The 24,225-nt window shown below is 46.6% G+C and overlaps 1 protein-coding gene across 5 annotated transcripts in view; it reads left to right on the forward strand.

The window, feature by feature from the left end:
* The window catches only part of NGEF (neuronal guanine nucleotide exchange factor), a 45,269-nt gene that overhangs the window by 7,246 nt on the left and 13,798 nt on the right, over window positions 1-24,225 (forward strand). Inside the window, exons 2-7 of one of the 5 annotated variants that reach the window (XM_085232665.1) lie at window positions 2,040-2,387; window positions 5,968-6,082; window positions 12,391-12,468; window positions 15,046-15,228; window positions 15,338-15,441; window positions 19,160-19,434. In XM_085232665.1, the coding sequence (XP_085088791.1) occupies window positions 2,150-2,387; window positions 5,968-6,082; window positions 12,391-12,468; window positions 15,046-15,228; window positions 15,338-15,441; window positions 19,160-19,434 (993 nt within the window). In that variant the 5' untranslated portion in view covers window positions 2,040-2,149. Of the gene's footprint in view, window positions 1-2,039; window positions 2,388-5,967; window positions 6,083-12,103; window positions 14,195-14,492; window positions 14,514-15,045; window positions 15,229-15,337; window positions 15,442-19,159; window positions 19,435-24,225 lie in introns of those variants that run through there. The other 4 variants (XM_085232666.1, XM_085232668.1, XM_085232667.1 and 1 more) reach the window with 4 other exon arrangements.

The raw sequence follows: 24,225 nt of genomic DNA on the forward strand, positions 1-24,225 counted from the left end.
AATGTAAGAAAAAATACTTACATTCTTCATACATTCACATGTGCCACCATAATAAGCAAGTTTCCTTTCGCTCCTGCCTCTCCTAGAAAACAGGGAAGTCTTTCCCTCCTCCACTTTTATAATCACTTTGGCCAACCATTTTGATGTCAGGGATTGCTCAGTAGCCCAGCAGTGCTCCTGCTGTTCAGTATGGATGCTCTTCATTTCTCTGAGAGACAAAAAAAGGTGTCCTAATAAAAGACAATTGCACTGGTTTGATGGTGCTACTAAACACATTGCTATGGCTTGGGTAACTCAGCAGAGACAGTTTCACTTGATCATACAGAAAGCTCCTTCTCTGTCAGAAACCTCTCCATCTATGCCATTTGAAGCATTAAGGAACTTTGATAGAGAAGACTGTCACAGATCCAACTCCTTGGGCAGTTTATGAAAGAGAAGTGAATGAGAAATAAGTGCTTGTTCAAGTTTATCATCAGGAAGGATTACACATGCAGTACTGGTTGTGATCCAGTTAACTGAAATGCTTCCATTACAGTTGCAAGGATCAAACCTTTGGGGCTTCAGTTTGGGACAGGAAGAAGCACTGTCAGAAAGGCATGGAAAAAGAAATAGCTCCTTTCTTTCTTTTCAGGCTGTCCCCAACAGCAGCTGTTTTTATTTTGCTGTTCTACTGAGCCACAGAAACAGACTTAGTGAATCTCTATACCTCAGTGTAATTTACAAACCAAACTTAACACCACAACCAACAAACGAGCCCTTCATACACTTCCAGTAACACTGGAAGTAGTCCCAGAGCAACCACCAGCTCCAAACAGCCCCAAAGCCGTGGCAGAACTGAAATCAGCATGTAAATTTAGCAGCCATGAGCTGCCTGCTGTGGTTCAGGTTATGAAAGGAAAAAGCAGACTTTCTGATCTGTGGAGCCAGGAGGCAGAACAACTCAGGCCCAGTGCAGGATTTCACATTGTGCTCCATCCTTTACAAGGGCCCTCAGGAATTTTGGAAAGCAGAGGATTTACAGATGCTGTCCAGGCTTACTGAAATGATCCTGGGGGCAAGCAGGAAGAAAGTTGGTGGCACACATACTGTATCAGATTTTGAACCCATATGATACCTTCTAGAGTATCATGTGTATTGGCCTTTCTGCAATGTGACAAGCCAGTGATACACAGAACATCATAACAGCATGTAATTTCTAATCTATAGCACCATATTTTGCCCTTCTCCCAGTAAATTGTCAATTTTATATTCACATTTCCTATACAGCAGCTCTTTCTACTATTCATGTTAGCCCATCAGTCACAAAATCACGTATGTACTTAGAAAGGCCATAACAGCTATGAGAATTCAACGAGACAACGCCAGCAACGAACACTGAAGTTCACATTTTATCTGCTTTTAGAAAGGCCAAAGGCTCTGCTGCTGTCGTGCTGTCTTAGAGGTCTGACTTCTAGAAATGCCTGGGAGTGCTGGCACAGCCCATGCACCGACACTCAGCACAGCAGTCCATGTCACTGGGAGGGAACATTGGCACAGGAGGGCTTCTCTGGGAAATAAAACCAAGTCTGCACACTCCCCATTGCTACCTTCTCTTTTCATTCTACTTTATTTTCATAGCAGTTAAGGACTTTTCTTCACTTATCTGCACTGCGGGAATGAGTATTGTTAGTAAGTGTTAGGAAGCCACTCAGCCCTGTAAAACATATTCATTCTTCTATTACAGTGCGTGGTACGCAGATAATAGATGGATTAACTGAGCTCTCTCTTTCGGTTTAGCTTTATATTCCATAACATTTTCATCCTGGCAAACAAGAACTTGGCCATTAGCAGTACCTGCTGTAAATCAGCCAGCAATCTACTGCTCACAAGAGACAAATGGTGTGGTCATCAGTGGAACAAATACAGGGCAAAGATGAACACTTAAAAAGCAATGCTTAAGGTGTGGGATGGTCCCCCCCTACCCAAAACAGATGATGCACTGCAGCCTCTGGACTAGCTAGAATATTCCCTTTTCATGTTTTGCTCTGTTTTGTTTGCAGGTCTCCAGCTCTCATTCAGATGAAGCTGATGGCATTGTGGACACTACCTGCTTGCTGTTGCTCTGCTGCTGGTCCATCCTTTCAGGTGCTCTAGACGAGATCTGAAAGCCATGGATGGGCATGGAGGAGAAGCTGCTAGTGGGCTCCAGAAGGGTATTTCTAGGACATTTTCAGTCTCTGAAGGTGAGGAAGAGTCAGAAGGTGCTGACTCGGCGGCCCATGAGAGGGACTCTCACACGCACTACATTGCCATTCAAAGAAATTCCAAGTACTATCGGTCCATGAGGCTGCCAAACAGATCAAAGAGAAAGACTGCAAGAGAGGCAATGCATGCAGGACATGCTGCAGGTGAGTACTGACCCAAACAACATTAAGCTTCCTTTTTCTATTGAGATTAAGAACTATAGGAGTCAATAGGAGGTTAGGAGGAGGTTAGGAAACCAATAGAGAAAATAGAGAGGAGATTCAGTGCTCAGCAAACTACAGAACACCCCACTCTATGGCGTGGCTAGCAGAGGGGTGCCATCTTTGTTCAGCCTGGAAACGCAAACTGGTTGGTTGTTAAGACATGGAGAAGAATCTAAAGAAGTCTATGACTCTGCCACCTTTCCACTAAAAGAGTAATAATTTAAACATGGAAAAAAAGCTGTCAAAAAAGTAGGAACTTCTTTAGAATGTAGAGAGGATATATTGAAAAAGTGGGATCTACACAAGTAATGGTATGGCAAGCTGAATGCCACGTGGAGTAAATAGCCAGCAAAGCAAAGCAGCACACTTGGGGACCAAGCTTATGGAAACTGCAGTGAAGGGAGCAAGACTTCTCTGGAAAGTGCTGCCACCTCTCACTGAAGATAGCTCTGCACAACACTTATGAACTCTTTAGATGAGGAGGCTGAAATAGGAGAAATAGCGCCCAGAACATGCGTGCACTGAGGCATGGCTTGAATATAACAGTATGAACAAGTTGGCCAAAAGGCTTCTGAGGGAACAACATGGGGCTGCATCAGCAGAGGGCCAGGGAAGATCTGGGAAAAGCTCTGCCCCTGAGGGCGGTGGGCATGAAACAGCTCCAGGGCACAGCCCCAGTGCTGCAGCTCAGGGAGTGCTGGGACACCACTCTGGGACACAGGGCTTGGACTGTGGGCTGGCCCTGCACAGAGTTGGACTCAGTGACCCTTGTGGGTCCCTTCCAACTCAGGATGCTCTGTGGTTCTGTGAACAGTGCAGAGCATGGCTGCAAGGAGAGACGTTCACTGAGTTGGCATGTTGTCTGAGCAGCTGTGAGAGAAAGTTATGAGAAGCTGAAAAGAGAGCCAGGAAAGGAGCTATCTCAACACATTCAGAAGTGCTGGAAACAGGGCTGCAAGCAAAGGCTTAGAACAGCTGTAGTTCAGACGCTAGGTGAGAGAGACCTGGAACCGTGAATACAGAACATGCACTCTGCTAAGTCAGCTAGGTGTTCAGGGAAACTGAATTTTACAGCTTCTTGTAAATAAAACAGATTGCTGTGAAGATACCTAATCCATTTTGAGATTATAAACTTATAAGTAATCCATTGGACTCTGAACTTTGGCTAACTGCATGAGTTAAAATGATTTAACAATATTTCTGACATTTGAGTTCTATGCAAGACATCAAGGACTATTACTTTGTTATGCAGTAATAAAGCACATCAGTTCAGCCCCTGAAAACAAACCAAATTCTCTAAGAAAACAAAGAATAGAAATCCTACACCTCAAAATAAAGGAGGCCTGGGAAACGTCCCCAAGAAAATAGGTGTCTCCTGCCTGCCTTGCCAAGGGAGCCGTGCTATTTCAGCAGTATAAGGGCCCATTCAACTTTGTGGCAAGGACAGAAGGAAAGTTCCAGCCCTTCTCCAAGTTTCCAAGCAGACAGCAGCAGAGCAGAGAGCTGTTTAATATTCTGCTACTGTTGTCAATGAGGTTTGTGGATAAACTGAGCGCTGCCAATGCCAGAGCAGACCTGCTCTCCACCCTGCCAGTGCAGCAGCAGGACCTGAGCAGAGCCGTCCTTTCACTGCTTCCCCAGAGCACTGCTGCAAAGCAAGCTGAGAGGATCCTCACCCTCTCTCCGGATCTCTGAGCATCCAGACTGCTGCTGAGGAGGCCCCTGCCCTGTTAGCTGCAGCAGGACCAGCGCACAAGGACACAAGGAAGGCTTCTTCATACATCTGCAGCATCACAGCATCAGGACAGCAGCGCAGGAGGACATCCCTCCTGTCTAGCCAGTGTCATTGAGGAAGGACAAACTAAAAGAAATGCTAATCTTCTCTTAGCAGCTCGTGAGAGCATCCACAGGAGCTGACCTGCGTTTCTCTCCCACATATTCCCTTCCTGTGTTACATCTGTGGCTTTTTCTTCCATATCTGCAATTGTTCAGCAAGACACACTGGAAACATTTCTTTTCTCCAGTTTATACAGCAGAACTTGGGCTATGAGCTATAGATCTTTCTCCAGTATGACTGTAGCAAGTCCAGCTTTTAAACTCAGCTAGGATTGTGCAAGCAGTCTTCTCCCTCTGCTCCACTGACTCCATCCCCTCTCCCAGAAACTGGACAGCGGGGGCTTTTACAGCAGCCTCACTTGTAGCAGGAACAACTTCTGACAGCACTTGCTGACGTGCATGGAAACAAGGGATGGGTGAGCTGTTTTATCTTGACTTCAAACCCATTTGAGCAGCAGCTATCCATGAGTCTGACTCAATCTCAAATGCTAACCTGTTCTCATTTTACTTAGGAAATGAGGGGAGGAGAGGGGAAGGAAAGAAGAAGAGAAGAGAGGGTAAAGTACAGGGGAAAATGCAGGGTGGGATACCAAACAGGAGAAATAAAGACCCAAGAAATGAGAACAAGAAAAATAATCTAAAAGCATATAAATCCAGCAGAGAGAAAGGCTGTTATATAGGCTCCCTTTGCACTAGTCTAGCTTTGGCTCACAGCCTAGGAGTTGTAAAATATAATAGATTCTTTCCTTTAAGTGGAAAATGAGCTTGTGTTTTTTTAAGCAGTCTCCTCTGACAGGAGGCTGAAATGTTTTAAGTATCCAAGAGGCAAAGAGAAAACTGAAGCTAGCGTTTTGTAAGCCTCTGGCACTGTTTGAGGCAGCTAAAGAGTCTGGATTTCACCCTTTCCATCTGAAAATCCATAGCACTGATTAAATGGGTGTGGCAGAAACCAGCTTCAGTTAGTGTTGACCTGACTGTGCTGTCACCAGTTTGAAATGCAAACAGAATTATGACTTGGACCAAAATATTTCTAAAAAAAAACCCCAACAAGGCCATTTATCAGCAGGCCTCAAACAACAGGAGGTTTCATTTGAAAAGTGAGATGCACCGCCTCCTGCCAAGTACCGCAGTAATAAGCCACAGACTTAACACAACTTTGGCTCCCTGTGAAAGGATTGGAGGTTCATCTGAGGAAAAGTAGAGAAGCAATTAAAAGTAAAGCTCCTGTCTCACCCAAATCTAGCCTTGATTTATCCACTAAACTGAACAGCTACTGTGTGCCTGAAAGCAGAGCAGTAATGAAGCCCTGACTCGAGAAACGAATATTAGTAAGAACTGGCACACACAGCTAAACCTTTTTTCCTTAAAGAATTGCACCAAAAATGCTGGGGCCCAATGTTCACTGGTCAGAGAGCCATTTGGAGTTGTAAGAACTGATTTAGTACATGTACTTTCACCTTTCCTTGCTTGCAGTTTGCAGCTGCACCAAAGGTTGTGCAACCATGCAGTACACAAGCTGTTGACATTTAAGTCTGGCTTGAAAAGCCAAACTAAAATGTTGCTTTGTGTCTGTAGTCTTCCTATTGCTTTTGATAAAAGAAAACCACTATCTACAGAACAAGTGAAGATGACCCTTAAGAAAGCAACTACTTTAACACGCTCTTGGCTTTCTCTTATGTCACAGGTTCGCTCAAAAGCAATGAGTCTGTCAAAGAGCCCCTGAACGTTTTACCTCCGAAGGGATCACCAGCTCCAGTAGACTCTAATGAGACAACCTTAGAAGAACTATTGATTCAAAGGTAAGGAGCATGTGCTCAGGGCATTCACTGCACTTCTACGAAGAATACAGAGTGGTGTCAGAACAAAAATGCTTACTTTTGAAGACCAGTTGGACTAAGCTGTAGCTACCAGCCCATGCTTTCTCACCTTGGCTTGTAGTGCTGTTTTGAGTTTTGTTGTTATATATCATGTAGTACTAGAGCTGTGGTGTAGAGGTTCTTAATGGTTCTTAACTTTTTTGGAGAAAAAAAGGTGAAGGAGCAGTGGGGGGGTAACAGGAAGAGAGTGGGAAAATTTGCAAAAAGGAGAATGTGACATAGGATTACCCAGTGGCATAAGCAAGGAGGCAGTGCTACCTTAACTTAGTGAGAGAATAAGGAGACCTTGCAGGCATTGCCTGATGGAATATCCCAGTACAAGGATGGACCCATTCTCAGTGTTCCCACAGGGCTTTCCTGAATGCTGGTATACAATCTCATGCAGAAGACAGGATCTGGTATCTGAAGAAATAGCTAGAAAAATGTTTCCTGAGGCATTTTGATTTTGTATTTGTAGTTTACTTTCAAGAATCAATAGCCAGTAGGGGTCTTCAGTGAGGTGGTCTTTTCTGCTCAAAATCTCTCAACAAAAAGGGAAAAGCAAAGGGCCCTGATTCCATCATCATAGTGCAGGGCCAAGGGAGCCTCACGGGCTCCATGCCAAAGGTGAACCCCAAGCAGGTCCAAACACAACTGACAAATACATGCAAGATTTGCATACAGAGTGGCAATGTCATCTGCAGTGTCTCAGAGGTTACATTTCAGAGGGCAGACAAAAAGTTTACCTGCATCCCTGCTCTCTTAGCACTGCAGCTAGGCAGAGGGATGAGCAGCTTCTGAGCCCTGCATCTTCTAATACACAGAAAAGGTATTCTCCCCAGATCACTCTCTAGCTCATCATTGGCGTGTGTAATCACAAGGCAGGCACTACCTGTGCTACAGAAGATCAAGTTGACAGCACTAGCACTTGCCCTCTAAAGGTGCATGCATTATACTGCATGGCATGGTCTTAATTACTGAGCCAAGCTATATTGGCACAGCACATAGTGTACATTTCCTAATCAAGAAGACAACAGTGAGAAAATTCAGCCAAACTGTCAAGTTGGATTTAAATAAATTAATTGCCCTGGCTGAAATTGATTGCCCTTTGGCATGAAACTGAGCATAAAAAACTAGACAGTTGCAGTCTGCTGAGATGTCATAGCCATCTGTCTTCCCCTGCTTGCGGCATAATCATCACTGTCAGTCTCTGACATCCTGACACCGCCACTTAGGCAGCTCTGAAACATGCACAAGCTGATTCTCCCTGGAGCTGGAAACAATGAGCCTGTGCTGGGAGTCAGTCTTTATCAAAGGTGCTGCTGTGCACAGTGTTTGACAGGTCAGTGCAAGTTCTAAGTCATGTGTCTGCTAAAAGCAGGCAGTGCTGCTGAGTGGCATTGCACTGAAAGCAAGCAAAGAAATCTGACAGAGAACGAGACCGGAGTTCTGGCTCAAACTGAACTCATGTCCTCCTCCTCCTTTCTCTAAAAGATCTGCTGTAATTTGTAAGAGAACCAGCAGAAATTTGCATTGCGAAAAACCTGCAGGATTCTAAGGGTATTGCCATTATTTGCAATAATCACCATCTTCCTCCTCCTACAGGAGAAAACAGGCCATGGTGCGGAAAAGACAACCAAAATGTTATCAGTGATCTCAAAAAACTGCATTTAGTCTCTCTCTGAAAGGAAAAGAATCTAGTACCTCTCAGCAAAGAGTTCTGAAAGCAGAAGTTTGTTCTGCAGAAAGGAGAGTAGAAGTACTTCTGACCAGAACAGAAGTTTCTTAGGAGTGAATCACCATGGTCCTGAGGGCAGGTGGGACATCAGTGCTGCATCTCTTCACACTCAGCACTGTTTTGACAGCACTGTATAAATGCTAAGGCTAGGCAGGCTTGATCTCTTCTCCTTGCATGGAGATGCCAACACAAACATGTTTGCAAGTAGGGATGTCACTTCAGGTATATCCATGCAGGGAGTAACCATAACTGGAAACATAGTAAATGGTTCAGAAAAATGAACTTTTCTCTAAAGTGAGCTCAGATGGGATATAGATTTTAATACTGTGAATAAGAAGTAGGCTATAGACTCCTTCAAACCCACCAGTGATTTGAGTCTACGTGTCATCCCAAGTCTACCCTATACCCTCCATAAAGCACTTATTTAGAGCACTTTTATGCCTAACTTGTCTCAAATTATTTTTTCCTTATGACCTTTCTCCCTGTGACCTCCAGCTCCCCCAGAGCACTCTGGAGTTCCCCACAGCATCCCGTGGCTCCCTTCCAGTCTGCCACATTGTACAAGTATCCAAACTCCCACATGATGATTCTCTTCCCAGCTATTTGGTTAACTTCTCCAGCACATCTCAGTGCTGAACTTCTAGCACAACTTTGTTCATCAGGATAACCACAGCCAAAGACCTGGAAGGAACTAAACTCACAAGAAAGCTTCCCTTTCATACTGCCATCAGTCTTCCCAGCTTCACAGTGGCAGCAATTGTGCAGATTGAGATCACAGAAAACCACCGCTGAAAAACACCTACCCAGGGAGCCTATCCATAACTGTCAGCCTCAGCTGAAAACAGCTACCACAGAGAGCAAAAAATTAGTCATTTCAAACCCCAGAAATGAGATCCACCAATCAGTATCTACCCTATATTATCAGCTAATAGGATGTTGACTTCTCTTCATTTCTAATACAATACAGATGTTTTATCAGCATGAGCATGCTACTGACCTACCATTTCCCACTGAGTCAGATGCCAGCAATGATACATATTCATTGTGGGCCACTAGAAACAGTGGAGAAGAAACTCAATGTGAAATCTCATGTCACAAATCTCGCTGCAAGGTCATTCATTTAACACTTCAGAGAACTCTATTTTCTTTTATGAAACCTCCAATGTGGAGAAAAAAAAGAAAAAAATCATCTAAAATAGCGGATTAGGTTTGATCTGAGTTAATAGAATGGAAGCACTACAACAGCAAATACAGCCACCTTCAGCAGAGAGAGGGAATCTAAGAGATATACATTTGCAAATAGATATCAGAAAGAAACAACTATTTACATAAAATAGTGTCACACTCTGAAGGATTGTGTGAATGTGGGTTAGCTTCCCACAGCACTGTTTGTCCTGGGCAGCAGAGGGCACTGCTTATATAGCCTGATTTAACCAGAAAAGAGGGAAAAGCCTCCAGAGAGGCTGAGACCTGCATTGCAAGAGATTGTACTCGAGTTTCCTTCTAATTATGAAATGAATTTCTTATAGTCACCTCTTTACATGTTGAACAAATCTTTGTCACCCCATAACTTTTATTTTTTGCTTTTTAGAGAAAGATAATTCTTTCCATACCCTTCTTTCTCTACAGTCACAACTTAAAAAGCCTAAGAGCAACAGCATTTGCAGGGGAGGAGGTGGGTTGGGGTAGAAAGCTCTAAAAATAATCATTTTGCTCTATAAAGTACCCATTTTAGATATTAAATGTCATTAGCATCAAAACCTCAGATTTCACAGAACCATAGTTAGCCATAGCATTTGCAATCCTCTACTTAGGAATGCTTCCAGCCTGCAGCCAATGGAGAACCTAATCCCAGTTTGCCCACCTATTCCATCCAGTCTCCGTTCCTCAGCTCCTTTTCATCACACAGCATTCAGGCTCTACTCTCCAGCTCTCCCAGCACAATCCACTTCTTTTAAACATACCCTGGTCCTCAACCAACCCCTTTGCTTCGCTCCTTTTCAATCAACCCCAACTTGTGATTCTTCACCTGATCTCCTCAGGCTAATGTTTCTCAGATGTGTTACTCCCCTCTCTTCCCCTCTGCAGCCCACATCTCTGTGTCCTGACATTCCCCAGGCCCATCACCCTTTTGCTCTGCATACAGTCTTAGTCTCTCATCCTCACACCTAGTTCCAACACTGCATTCTGCAGCCCTCTCCAACACACCACTTTCCCAAGCACCCAGCTGTGGGCAGTTCCTCTCCTCATAGCAGTCTCTTGGTCCAGAAGCAGACTGTTCTCTCTCCATGCTTGGGTCCTCTTCCCTCTGCTTTTCAGCCAAACAGTTGTCTCGTTGTGCTGCTCAGACCCAGCTCCAGGAGCACTGAGGGTACAGGAGAAGCAGCCTTTATTTGTAGTGCCTAGAACTGTACCAGGCCATTTCTACTGCTGCAGTATCAGAAATGTTTTTCTCAGCCCTGGACAGGGCACCTGTTCCTTCCATGGGCAGCAGCTCAGGGAATTTTAGATGCTAAAATCCAAGTCTCCAGTTTGAGTGTATTGGATAGAGTGCAAAACAGCCTATAATCCCTATGGATTTTCACAGGTCAGACAGAGATAAAGCCCTGGAACAGCCCAAATTTCAACCCACATTTCAAGAGAAGCCAAAGCTTCTCAGAGGATAAAAAGACAAGATTTCTGTTTTCTTTTAATAGCATCAAATTATATCTTCCTTAACTTAAGAAGCTGTTGAGCCCCTTTTTTAAAAGAAAGTAGCAGCAGTCTATGGCAGACGGTCAGCAAATAAGGAGTCCTAGTGATTCTGAACATCAAAAGGCTATAGGCAGGTAAAGATCTCATCATAGGAAGTTCTGAACATTTTTAGTTGTCAGTAAGACTGCCAGCCCCAACAGATTTAATTAAGGTATTTTGGTGAAAGCTTAAGGAGGCTCAGGAGAACAGATGTGCCCTTGGCCTTTATAATCTAAAAATATTAGGGATGAGGAGTTCCACTTATCTCTCTGTTAAAAAAAAAAAAAAAAACTAGGAATAAAAATTGCATTTTTGCGATTTGTTGTCAAAAGCACTACTAAAAAATCACACGTGAGCAAAAAGAAAATCTGAATGAACCTGAAGTATGAAAATACATTTTACTAGGTATAACGTTATTTGAATCTATTAATAACTTCACACTTCTCTGCGAATTTGGTTAGCTCAGATTAAAACAGTGCTTCTTACTTCATCTCGTGGCCTTTCTTGGTGTGAAACTCCCACTGCCTAAAGGGTATGGGGAATGTTTCATTAATAAGATATGCTGGGTCACATCTTCTCATTTTTAGTTTCTGAGACTTGAGTTCTAAAAACTGCTGTAAGACAACAAAAATAAAATCCTGCATTTCAGTGTTGTTTGAAAACCAACTCTTTGCACAGCTTTATTCTAAGGACTGCTTTTGAATTCAGGCAAACATAAGAACATTGGAAAGGTTGATTTGCAGCTGACCACACAGGCCAAGACAGGAACTTCGTCCCCTTAAGTAATTATATGAATTTGATAGACAAACTAATTACAAGCTCACACAAATTATCAGGTTTTTAATGCAGCAATGGACAAGATCAGCCTGCACCTGAAGCTCAGAACTACCAAATCCCCCTTCTTCCTTTGCACAACGTATGCAAGCCCAAACCCACTCTCCTTCACCAACCATGGTCATGTTTCATGGCACCAGAGCATGACCGACATTATGAGGCCATGAGGATAATTTCCAGCGCTCGTGTGCTTTGGGAACCTAGGAATTCCTGAGAGAATTCATTGCTCATACAGTGAGAAAGAAAAAAAAAAAACCCTCCTCCAAAGTGCTACCTGAATGGCCAAGATCAGGAGGAGAGGGTGCTTTTGCCTGAGCCTGCAGTTCCGTGGCAGTGGAAGATGATCCGAAGTGGCACCGCCTTGGTCCTGCCATTCATCTGTGTGCCTGCCACCTCTACAGTGCTGGCACTCAGCAAGCTGGCCCTGTGGTGAGACAATTCAGTGGTCAAACACACACAAAGCTAGTTCTAAAAAATAATCACGTGTTTTTCTACTAGTTTAGATGCCCAAATCAGCTCACCAAGAAATGAAACAACCAAGAGCCCTGGCTTAAAGGGGAAGGCAGATTGCTGCCTTGGGGACTCAAGTGCAAAGAATTGTGCAGGCAGATCAGCCTAAATTGCACTTTGAATTGCGGGAGAAGAGAGGGAGAAAGAGGAACTGAGTGCAGCTGTTCTATCTGTCAGACTTAGTCCGTGATTAATGGTGAAAAAAGGAGTCCCATGAAGAGGGGAGCAGCTCCAGGAGCAGAGCCGGGCCCACCCTGGGCAGGCTGCAGTGTGCAGCCTGTGAAGGAATGGCTCTTACTTGGAAGCTCCAATGGGCTGCAATGAATCACTTGTTTGCCTTCCTTCATTCTTCACGACAAATTTGGAAAGCTTTAGGAAACCTCAGTTATTTTGCAGGACAAAAATATCCACTTCTCGCTAATCTTTTTTTTTTTAGTCCAGCCTCAGAGCACTGGGAGCACTCTGTCACCTCACTTGGGAGAACAAGCATTTCTCTGTACAGCAACACGAAGCGGTGAGGCTGTGGTATAAAGAAAGAGCAAGACTTCAGAAAACCCAAGCTACAATTACGAAGGGAAAGTTCTAAAGGAAGGGAAAGGAGGTGATTAGTTGCTGTCACACGGCAGAATAGATTTCTGATGGAAAAAGGGAAGCTGTGGCTTCTCATGGCCACGGGGGGCATTTCACTCCAGGCTGTGTTCTCACCTCCTCAGAGCTTCCAGCGTTCTTATTATCATTATTACTTTAGCAACGTTTTCCAGGTTTTCATCTTAGACCAAAAGTGAAATGATTTTGGAAAATCTGAAGAAAAAAGACAGGCAGGATCCTTAGAAGGGATCTTTAGGAGGGATCCTTAGAAGCGATCTTAGAAGGCACTTTCTGTTTTCTAATGTTTCTCATGCCATGACCCAGACGCTTTTCTTTTTTCATTCCAAACTGCAGTGGATTTAACCCCTGAGAGCGAAGCAGTATGAGGAGGTGCAATTTCTTAACCTCCTAATGCATTTTTCTGAGACTTTTTTTTTTTTTTTAGTAGATACATCCCAAATTTGTCCTGGGACATGTATTCATTCCAGCAGTGTAGCATTAATGACAGCACCCGCACTGGCTTCCCATTGCATACTAGAGTACTCCTTGCTGCTCTCAGTCCTTCTTTAGCAAACAGCATCCCTATATTTCCAAAATTCAGGATAACAAAGGTGATTGGTGCAGTTAATGTCCTGCCTACCCCTGACTAAGAAAGAAGCTTTCAGCATGCCACCCACTTCCCGAAACCCCTGACCATGTTCCCTGGCAGCAAGATCCCAAAACAGCGATCATTAGCCAGAGCTTCAGGCTCTCACTGACAAGACCCTGATTTTTCCATCAGTTGTGTGGTTCCTCTGACCTCCCAGCCCAGGATTGGGCTGACGGTGTTATCTGAGCCTGGGCTCCCCCCACAGACACTTCTGCCTCCTTAATAACCCAAGGACCGAGTGCTTCCAGCACACCAGATCTAGTTCTCATGGGCCAAGGGAGTTTTTTTTTTCCTAAATGTACAGTCACGTGCTGGCTGGATACATCACTTAGTAAACACAGTATAAAAATGATAAAAAGGAAACCACTTCTCATATACAGCCCGACAAAGGGATTTTATGCCATCGCATAAACTGCAGTATTGCTTACAGAATAAAGCATGGTTATATATGCAACGGGGAGAAAGTGAGCACGGGAGGCATAGCTGAGCTGATGGTTTACTCAGTTGCAGTGTGGTGCAGATGACGTTTTTGCTGGGGGGCTACTAAGGTGGAGGGCAGAGCTGCACTCAGGCTGTCCGTAAGCACGCGAGTAACCCAGGGTGCAGCCGTGCTTCAGAGCTCCAGAGGATTTATCCCCGAGGCGGAGAAACAATTACCTGAACGGAGAGATAGAGCTCGTTACTGAGATACCGCCTAAATGAGAAAATATATCCTTATGGAAATAGCGACGCTAAGATGGGGGGAATGACCGGGGGGATGCAAAGCCAGCCGGAGGAAACAAGCAGGGCGGGAGGCAGAGCAGGGAGGCAGCTTGGCAGCAGGGCTTAGGCTGAGCCTCCACGTTACATCCCTCCATATCGGGGTGTCACTCCCAGAGAAGAAATGCACCATCCGCTCCAGATCTGGAAGCGGTTCAGGAAAGCTCCCCTCTCGCACTCCCTGTCCTCCCTCCGAGCCGGCGCCGGCCGCACATAGGCACAGACGGCTTCAGGGAGGTGAGAGGTCAGCGGCAGGCAGGGATCCATGGGGTGGGCGCAGGGTGGGCTGCGGTGCGTGGGTGCTGCGCGGGAGGCTGCTTGCTGGGAGCGAGGGGATGGAGAGGGGACATCCCTGCGTCTGAGGAAGGAGCCTCTCTGCGGGAAAGCAGGGGATGGAGGTAGGGGTGCCCGCAGAGTCCTCGGGGCAGGGACTGCCACCGGGGGGGCCCTTGGGGAGGAGGCAGTCAGCCTCCCGGCGGAGGAGGGACCTGCGCCGGAGAGGAGCCGGTGGGGGCGGGAGGGCGAGGAGGTCTCTGCGGGCAAAGGGTGGTGGGAAGCTGGGGGTACGGCACGGCGGGGCTGCGGGGGTAAAGGAGAGAATGGGAGGGGTCTGTGGGGGGCTTTGGAGGGATATGGAGGCTCTCAAAGGTTCTTCGTCGGGGGTCGTGTAGCAGATCTGAGGGGGGAGGCTGGGAGGGACCGCAGGGGCTCCGAGGGTCAGTGCGGGGGTGAGGGGGGGTTTGGCGGCGCTGAACGGAGCTCGAGGGGGGTTCGGGAACGCAAAGAGCGGCCGCGACGAGCAGGGGGTGCTCGGAAGGTGCTGGTAGGAGCCGGTAGGGAGGGATCTGAGAGAGGGCTCTGTGGGGAGAACCCGGGGGGAGCCCGAGGGGCTCCGAGCCGATTTTGGAGAGCGCGGCCCCGCAGACAGCTTGTTGGGGGGGGGGAGGATCTGAGGGATTCGGGAGGAGAGACCCCCGGGGACGGCTGAAGGGGGTCCGAGGAGAGGCTCCGAGGGGCCGGGGGAGGCTGTGAGGGCTTTGGGGGCTGCGGGGGCGCCCCGGGGGCGGCCTCAGCTCCCCTCTCCTTCCTACGCAGGCTGCTGCCTTCCTACCCCCGTTACCGTGGCAACCTCCCGGGCTCCCCCAGCCCCGCGCCGCCGCCGCTACCGCCGGAGCTGCTCGGCAGCCGCCTGCCGCCGCCGGCCATGGAACTGCTGGCCGCGGCGCTGAGCGCCGCCTGCGCCCTCGACCAGGACGGCTCTGCGGGACAGCCCGGCAGGTGAGACAGGGACGGACGGGGAGGGGACGGGAGAGCGGGGGGTCCGCGCTCGGGGCGGAGGGGCCGCCCAGCGCCGCCGCCCCGCCTGAAGCTCCCTCGCGTCCCGCAGGAATCCCCCCGCGGCCGCTGAGGACAGCCCCACCGCCGCCGAGGCGTCCCCGCCCGCCCACCCCATGACGGCCGACTCGTGGAGGAACCTCATCGAGCACATCGGTAAGCGGTCGGCCCGCCCGAACCGTCCGAGCTGCGAGCGGAACCGCGGGGAGCGATCCCGGCGCAGCGCTGAGCCCGGCGGAGTGCCGGGACGGCGTCGGGCGGAGGTGCGCGAGCCCCGATCGCCGTCCCTGCTGGGAAACCTCCGCCGTCGGCTTTAGGAACGGAGCTGCGCCTCCAGCAGCGCCCTTACACTGTCACTGGGTGCCTCGCGCTGCCCCGCAGGTGTCAGGACGCTGTTGCTCCGTTCCTCAAACTGAGATCGCTTTTGGTAATTACGAAGCAGTCGATCGTTAGGGCGACAGCGAACTTGCTGCTAAAATCTGATTCTGCACGCTCGGAAAGGCGTCAGACCGCGGTACTGAGCGAGCAGCAGTGACGGAGCGGAGCGGCACACGCTGGGCTCGCCGCGCTGCCCGCCGTCCCTCGGCAGAGCCGTCATTTCTGCCGTGCAGAGGGAGAGCCGGGGTTTTGTGGGAGGCTGCGGAGGGGAGGATGGCTCGGTTTCATCTCGGGAAGTGACGGTGCGAGACACTGGAACCTGTGGGGCTGTCTGAGTGAGCAGAGGAGCGCTGAGCTTTTTGAGGAAAGCAGTGAAAAATTCTGCACGTTGCTAGATCTGCTACTTTCTCGTGGCTGTGTAGGAACTCGTGTCGCAAGGCAGATTTGTCGATGTATTTTCAGTTTAAGGGACTGGGCTGCTGAGAGGTGTGACAAAAATACTGAAGCCGCCAGTTCTTTAAAGCAACCTCGTCGCTCCATTCGTGTGTATTTTTACATGCTGCCAATCAGAGGATGCTGTGTGATAACTCTGCATGCATCCATTTAACTGCACATGGGTCTGTAGCATCTTGGTGTAAGGAGGCAGGGTCTGACAGCCGGAGTGCTACACTAGTCTCCAGCAGACAGGTCATTTCCAATGGCTGCAGCACACTGCTGCCTTTCCTGTCTCCTGCCTTTAAGGCACTAATGAACTTTTTGTCTGAAACTGGAGCAGAGAATTTCAGAAAACGTCTCTGGACCCCCTGAGATTTTACATAGCTTTCAGTGCAATAACGTTTAGTTTAAGAGCACTGCAAACTCTCTAAGGCGAGCATTTTCCACAATTAGTAACCAGTGTTTCAATTCCCTTCCCAGTGTTTGAGGGAGCTGGGAAGGGAGCAAAATGAAATAGAGTGAACACAGTGGGAAGGTTTAATAGCATGCTTACAAACTATGTAAACACCCCTTGTGCAGAATAACCTTAACCACTGGAGTCACCAGGCAGCACCAAACCCACACTCTGACCACCTGCTTACCCTTCAGCCAGTGCTAGTGGGGACATTAAGCAATGGATGAAGCTTTTACAGGTCTCTGACATTCCATGCTTGCTCATTTACTAAACATAAGCATTCACTAAATTACCATATACGTTGTCTTTTTTGACTGGTTGCAGCTCTTTGTTTCTTCCCACCCATTTCCTACATAAACGTCTGCCTGTATTTTGTCTTCTCCTGGTATCACCCTTTTGTTTCTTCCCAGTATTGTTGTTTATGCTTAAAATGTGTTACCTCGGTGGTATTTCCAAACGAGTTCTGCTGGTGGATGCCTGTGGTCAGTCAGATCTTCCTGTGTCTAAACATTCATTGCCTGCAGCTGAAGGCTCCATGGGTCTTTCCTTCTTGGTGGCTCAATCAGGGGACCTGGAAACAAGGTCAGGTTTCATCATCTGGATTTTAATTCCTTACACACAAGTGAAAAATAATTGTCACGAGGATTTTTTTATTCAAAGGACTGATCTCCAGCCCTGTGCAAAGGAGACTGAATCGCCCTTACACAAATACAAAATATCCCTGACTGTCTCAGATGTGCAGGGCAGAGCCACCAGCACAACATGGTTGTACGATTGGGTATAATTATCTGCAGTAAGAGTAAAATAGATTGTGCTCCATTTTCTAAGCATGTTTTCCCTTGACAAGCATTTGCTTCAGGCTTTTATTTCCCATGTCCTGCTCCCATGTGCAGCTTGCTGGGGCAGCAAGCACCTCGTGCCCCACTGCACTCGCACAGCAGCACGGCCATCCCTCGAGGAGCCTTTCCACCCCTCCACATCCTCAGCACCCTCACTGGGGCTGATTAGCAGGCAGAAATGCTTAGGAAAGCCAAATAAGCCTACTTGACGCGGAGAGAAATTATATAAGTAGCAGTAGGATGCAAAACTTCAGGAGAAGTCTCTTCTCTCTGGTTACTGTGTAGGATGCTAAGAGAAGACTGTATGGTTTCCTAGGCACAGCTACCCTTACTGCTATTTTAATCTGGCACTGAGCATCTTTCCAGGGAGAACAGCTACCAGGATACACCCGCGGGCTGCAGTACTGCTCTCCTTGTGCCTGTGCTTTTCCCCAGCATATTTCTGGAATAGTGTTAACAGCTACTGGAACAGAGCCTTGGGAAAACTGCTCCAGAGATGTATCAGGCAGTGACAGTGACATTTCTGCCCTCCCTAGACAAACTCCTGACCCAGTTGTCTCTCAACGCAAGGGATCTGCTTTTGAGATCCAGTATCACGAGTTCATGTGACCAGGTGGATTTTTATCCCTAATGATTCAGACTAAATAAATTATGTAAGTTTTGCTGTTTTTTTTTTCTTTTTTACATCAAGGATTTTTATCTTTATTCATTTATCTTACACTTCTATAAGCCAAGAGAGATGATGTAAAGTGTTCTCCTCAACTTGGGTAAGTGAGGAGAGTGATTCAGAGTAGGCTTGTGTTCTCCTGCCTTTTCATAGACTCTAAATTGCACTTCATGTTCAAGCAATTAATACTCTGGGTCCTACAGGTGGCTTAGAGATAAGGGCACGTGGAGGTCTTAGAAGAGAGACAGGATCTTCTATAGGCAGACAAGGAATTTCAGGATTCTTACGTTTCTGGTGCTGCCTGTTGAAAAGGGGAGCTGGGGCAAATTCATCTGCTGCTGAAGCTGGTAATGGCAATGCAGAAGGCACCTTGTGAGGTCGGTGTGCAGCAAGGTGTGTGAATTCATGGCCCTTTCTTAGTGCTGTGGCATTCAGGTAACTTTCAGTCTTACATTAAGATCTTCAGTCACCGTAGGAACTGAGAAGGGAAAAAGAAATTGAGCAGCATGTCCAGTGCTAACCGCAAAGTCAACACCAAAGCAAACTGGTGACGGTCCCAGTGCTTCACCTATTAAATACTTTAACAACAGCTCACTGTTTTCTCCTTAGGGATTTTCATACCCATCAAATTGGTCTTTTGAAGCTGTTTCAGCATATGCAGTGTTATTTCTTCAGACACACACACACTTTTTGATCTGTACCCCCAGAAAGCCAGCAGGGCAATCCTTTCTTTCCCTCCTCCCAGCTTGTAGTGTAAGAATACTGCAGAGAATATCAAGGTCTTAAAAGAAACATTTAAAAGCTTGGCAAATAACAAAGCGCTCTTCTTTCACTCCTCCCACTTGGGGTCACCTGACTGTTAGCACACGGTTTGGGATAGAAGATGGTTAGCGATGTTTCAGATTTAGGCATGGCTTCCACACGGGGTTTGCACTGCTAGTTGAAGTAGAAACACCCTGCGTGACTTTTTGTCTCATTGCAGAGGGGACATCCCCCATTCCTGCTGGGCTGAGCCAGTGCAGCACAGCCCTCCATTCCCACAGTACTCTTCTGTTCTTTTGTTCAGCTGCAACCTCTCAGACCTGTTGTGTTGCCTCCTAGGCCTCTTGTATCAGGAATATCGAGATAAATCTACACGCCAGGAGATCGAAACCAGACGGCTGCAGGATTCACAGACAGACCCCGAGGAGAGTTCGCCCAGTGAGGAAACCCCACCTGAGACAGAACCTGCAAGTACTCCCGAGAGCAAAGCTGCACCACAATTCAATTTGCTGAGGAACTCCAACTCCAGGTTCAACTTATGGCAGGACCTGCCAGAGATCCAGAGCAGTGGGATCCTCAGCATCCTCCAGCCGGATGAGATCAAGCTGCAGGAGGTAAACTGTGAGAAAGTGGAATGTTTCATAACTGGGCTGCTGCTTAAAGGAGCTGGAGTGAATTAAATCAAATGATTGAGATTTAAGAACAGTAAGCTTCATAGCAGTCGCAGACAAGCCTAGTTTTGCTAAGTGCTTTCCTATGACACACTGGTTAGCACCACTCACTTTTTTTTTTTTTGAAATTACAGGATATTGTCCTGTATGCTGTATTGCTGATGGACATTTATTTGGCAAAAGAGAACTTACTCTGCTTTTTCTGATTGTGCTAGGAGCCTTTTTCAAGGAAGAGAGAGCTAGCAAAGAGGTTCTTGCTGTAGAGCTTTCAGTCTCTGGTGCACATTAATCCACCTTAGAAACCTTAGAAGCCTTGAAGAGTTAACTGCAATCTGTTTTAAATATGATGGAATTACTGGAAGGAGAAGAGATGGAGATTTTTAAGCTTCCTGATTCTTAAATGCCGTTACTCAGAGTCTTATGCAAAACAGTAAAAAATGTTGGCAGGAATATTTGCATTTCAGCCATACATTGCATTGACATCACGGCTTGAGAGCTATATGGCGATAATTTTTAGGGCAACATCTAACAAGGAGCTGGTGAGAGTAGCTGCCCCTGTCAGAGAAACCATCAGTCACACAATTTTCACCTGGTTGCTATTTTGGATAGCGTGGGGAGCGTAAGTGCTCTTTGTTACACGTTGCTCTGCGTTCGTAGCCAGCAGCAGAGGCAAACAAAACTTGTTCAGTATGGTGTGTGTTGCAGTTTGAGCAATGGATCTTCACAGGCCTGATCCCGTGAGCCCTGCTGTGCCAGGATCTCTTCAGGGGAGAGCACCCACCTTTGTGTCTGTTCTGCCCTGGCTCGTATGGCTGAACCCAAAATGCTGAAGAACATCCCAGGGTGTGACCAGTTCCTCCTGAGCTTACTTGGATTTGCTTAGTCAGGAATTATGAATCACTTCTGTACACACAGTCCCACCCTGGTCCTGGCCAAAGCTGTGGCTTCCCTGTTGCGCTTGGAAAGACTCAGCCCTTGGTTCTCAAAGGTGTGATGTGCAAGGCTGTTAGTTACACCCCCAGTGCTTAAACAGGGTAGTTCAGGCTGGCAGAACAGAACCGGTGGTGTGACTGGGGTATGGCTGAAGGCAACTTAAGTGGTTTGTTGCTTTTCCGTGGATATTTCCATATCAGATTTGTTCTGTTTACCTGGAAAAACACAGTTCTTCTAACTGCCAGCATTACAAACACAATCTGGCATCCAAAAAACTGCAAGCTCTTCTTTCTGCTTCTAAATAGAGTCATTTACAGAAGAACACCAGCTGAAAAGTTTGCATCAGAAATTTCAAAAGCTGCCGTTGTTTTGGGGTTACGTTCATCACCTGTAGGTGCTGTATGGAAAAATACCTGCACTGCCAGACCCCAGCACTAAATTTTCTTCTATCTCTTTAAATAACAACAGAAATAAAGCAGATGGAGATGGGGCAGTGCTGCCTCATAGAAGTGCTGTGATTTCGCCTCATGTCACTTTATCAGGGCTGAAATTTTCTTCCTGTTTGTTCTGGATTAGCACAGTAAGAGATTATAAAACTGCTGCAAGCCAGAAAGCTGTGAAATTGGCTGAACACTGAGCAGATAGAGTGGAGAATTTGCTTTTTGAGGAAAGTCAAGCACAGAAAACAAGGAGTGTGGGAGAAATCACTGAGACAATTAAAGAGATTATAGTGAATTCAGCATTGAATTCACAATACAAGAAACCAGCAAGATAACACAACACCAGGTAAAAAACAAGGCATTTGTTTTTCAAGCATCAAAACAAGAACCTGGGCTGGCAGAGCAGTGGATGTTTGGAAGTTCTCATGAAAAGCTCTGCAACAAATGACCCAGAAAATGGAATTTCAGGGGGAAAAAAATACCTCCCACCCCCCAGCAGTTTCAGGAGAGAAGATTGCAGCACGGCCCATTAGCCCTGGGAGCTCAAACAGAAGTCAGGCAGTAGTGGCATCAGCCACATCAGCATTTTCATCTGGAGGCAATGTCAGGGGAATGGATCATGAAAAAAAACCAGCTGGAAGTGTCACAAAATGTGGGCGAAAATGCAGGAAAAGAAGAAAAAAACAAAGAACAAATGACAGACTGCAGGGGTCAGGGAAATACAAAAACTATGTGCCACTAGAATAATTATGAGAAATTATTAAATCATTCATAGGGGAGCTTTAATTATCCAGACATCTGTTGAGCATCAAACACAGCAAAACATGAATCACCGAGGACCTTCTTTTAACTACATAGAAAATGGAGTGATGCAAAAAGTAGGACAAGCCAAAAGCACTGTGTGGGTTCTGACATGGAGTCAGCGTGGGGAAAAGGACAGCCAACACGTGTGTAGCAGAAGGAACAAATGGCTGAAGAGAGGACCTGCTCCTTGTGTTGCATATAGCGGAGGTTACAGAATATTCTGTCCCAGAGGCTTGGAAAAGGTAGCAATGGGAAGAAGCCTGATTTAGTATGTGGGACTCCTTTTAGCACGAGCCTTAGATTACATGTTGGTACTGCCTGTTTGTGGAGAAGCTCTAATTTACTCCTCCTTCCCAGGTCAGATCTCTATCTTTCAGTATGTCCTTGTTTGACTTACTGTATAGGTTATTTGTTTTGTTCTCCTCTACTTGCTGTCTGCATTGATTTTTCTACAATGGACTCATCCTTTGTGTTGTAGGAGACCCTGAGCTGGGTGGGATTTGCCATAACAGTTTACAAAGTAAAAAACAACAACAGCAAAACCAGATTAGTATGATATTCTCCATCCCTGAGCTGAACTGCTTGTGCTGAGATAAGCTTTGCTAGATCTTTTTTTGGTGGGGATTGTGGCCATTTTGGTGTTAGAGGGTCAGGTAGCCAGGCTAATCTGCACCTTCATGGCACAGCGTGGATTTGGATCAGAGAGCCACTGCTGTGAAAATCTTTGCATAAGCAGAAGAAGGATTTGACCCCTTAGTGTGCAGCAGTGAGGTGCCCTCTCCATGTAAGAGCATGTTGGACAGGGAGGCAGTCTTTCTCTTTCATTTCTATGCAAATGTCCAGGAAAGTTTTATTTCCTATCCTTCTTTGAGCAAACCTTAGATTTCAAGCCTCTGAATTTGCTGTGAAACAGAGCTACGCTCCTGAAAGAGCTCTTGTGTAGGCCTTGCTGCATGTCTAGCACGTGGAGGAGATGTGGCTCCGTGAGGACAGCCAGGTTTGAGGGCTGGTCACAGCCAATACGATGGCAACAGATCAAAACAAAATCCCTCCTAGGCTAGATCATCTATTTACTAGTGGTTTACAAGAAGATCAGAGCTATTGGGAGCAGCTATTTTCAATCTATGCAACAAAACACCGTATCGTCACAGCAGAGATTTACCTTGTAGCATTGCTTACTCCTGTCTTTGGTGACTCTGAATTTTTTCTTCTTTTTTATCTTCTGTATTTCCTTCTTCCTTAGGCTTCCTGATTCCTTTCTTAGTCTCTCTGCCAAAATAGAAGCAGTGAAAACAATTAGTACAGCTTTTATACAACTAGTAGATTTCATGAAGTTAATGACCCAGAGGACTGATGGAACAGTTTTGGTCATGTTTCCAAGAGATAGTTTGAGACTGTGGACTCTAGAGGATAGCATTACATCCGTTGACATCTAGTTCAAATTTTCTCATTATTTCTGCAACTCTGAAGCCAGAAGTTCACGCTGCTTTATCTAGTGAGGGCTCAGGGCTAGCAGAGTTCAGTTATTCTGCAAAGATCTCTTCATTATATCACAGTTTAGGAGTTTGTTCCAAGAGAAATGCAATCTGGGCTGTTTATAGTCAGCATCAGGGTACTTTGGATCTGCAGGGGAGCAGCTGCATCTCCAGAGTAACCTGAGAAACCCGTGCCTGGCAGATGCTGTAGCAGACACTTCCAGAAGCTTGTTTTGATCAGTGGAGATAATCTTTACTTCTCTGGAATCTGCTTTAAATCAGAACCCTGTGGACTGGTATTGTCACCATGGATTTCAATGTTTCTCTGGTCCATCTTACACTCTGCATGTGCCCGTGCAGGTCTAGTGCTCACACTGTGATGGGCAGCAAGCACACCTAGATGGGCCTTTCCAGACATACAGAGTGGGGGACTTTTGTGTCTGTAGGTCAAGAAGGGAGGTCAGAGATCAGACGTGTTGTCAGAGGGCTGAAAGGCTGCAGTAGAGAGGCACACCTCAATCCTGGCCCTTGTGAGATTTTGAAGGACCTGCCCTATCCTGACTGGCACCCAGTCTGGGGAATAGAAGACTCTGGGAAAACCTCATTGTGGCCTTCCAGTGCTTAAAGGGAGCTTAGAAACAGATGGGAGATGGACGTTTTTTAAAGGCACATAATGATAGGATGGGGGGAATGGTTTTAAACTAAAAGGGGAATTTAAATTAGATGTTGGAAGGAAATTTTTCTCTCACAGGGTGATGAGGCCCTGGCATCATTGCCCAGAGAAGTGTGGCTGCCCCATCCCTGGAGGTGCTCAGGGCCAGGCTGGATGGGACCCTGGGCAGCCTGAGCTGGGGGCAGCAGCCAGCCCACGGCAGGGGTTGGACTGGGTGGGCTGTAAGGTCCCTTCCAACCCAACCATTCTGAGATTAAGTGATCCTGTCCTATTCTTTGTTGTGTCTTCACCTATTTCTTCTTTTCCTCTCAGTTATTAAAACAAAAAAAGCTACAGTTAAGGCTGTAAGAGGTATATTTAGGAGACTCACCCAATCGTCTATTTGTCTCATTGGGAATCTATTCTTGAA

This window comes from Meleagris gallopavo, chromosome 11, assembly GCF_905368555.1.
Source record: "Meleagris gallopavo chromosome 11, MGAL_WU_HG_1.1, whole genome shotgun sequence".
NCBI classification, from domain to species: domain Eukaryota; kingdom Metazoa; phylum Chordata; class Aves; order Galliformes; family Phasianidae; genus Meleagris; species Meleagris gallopavo.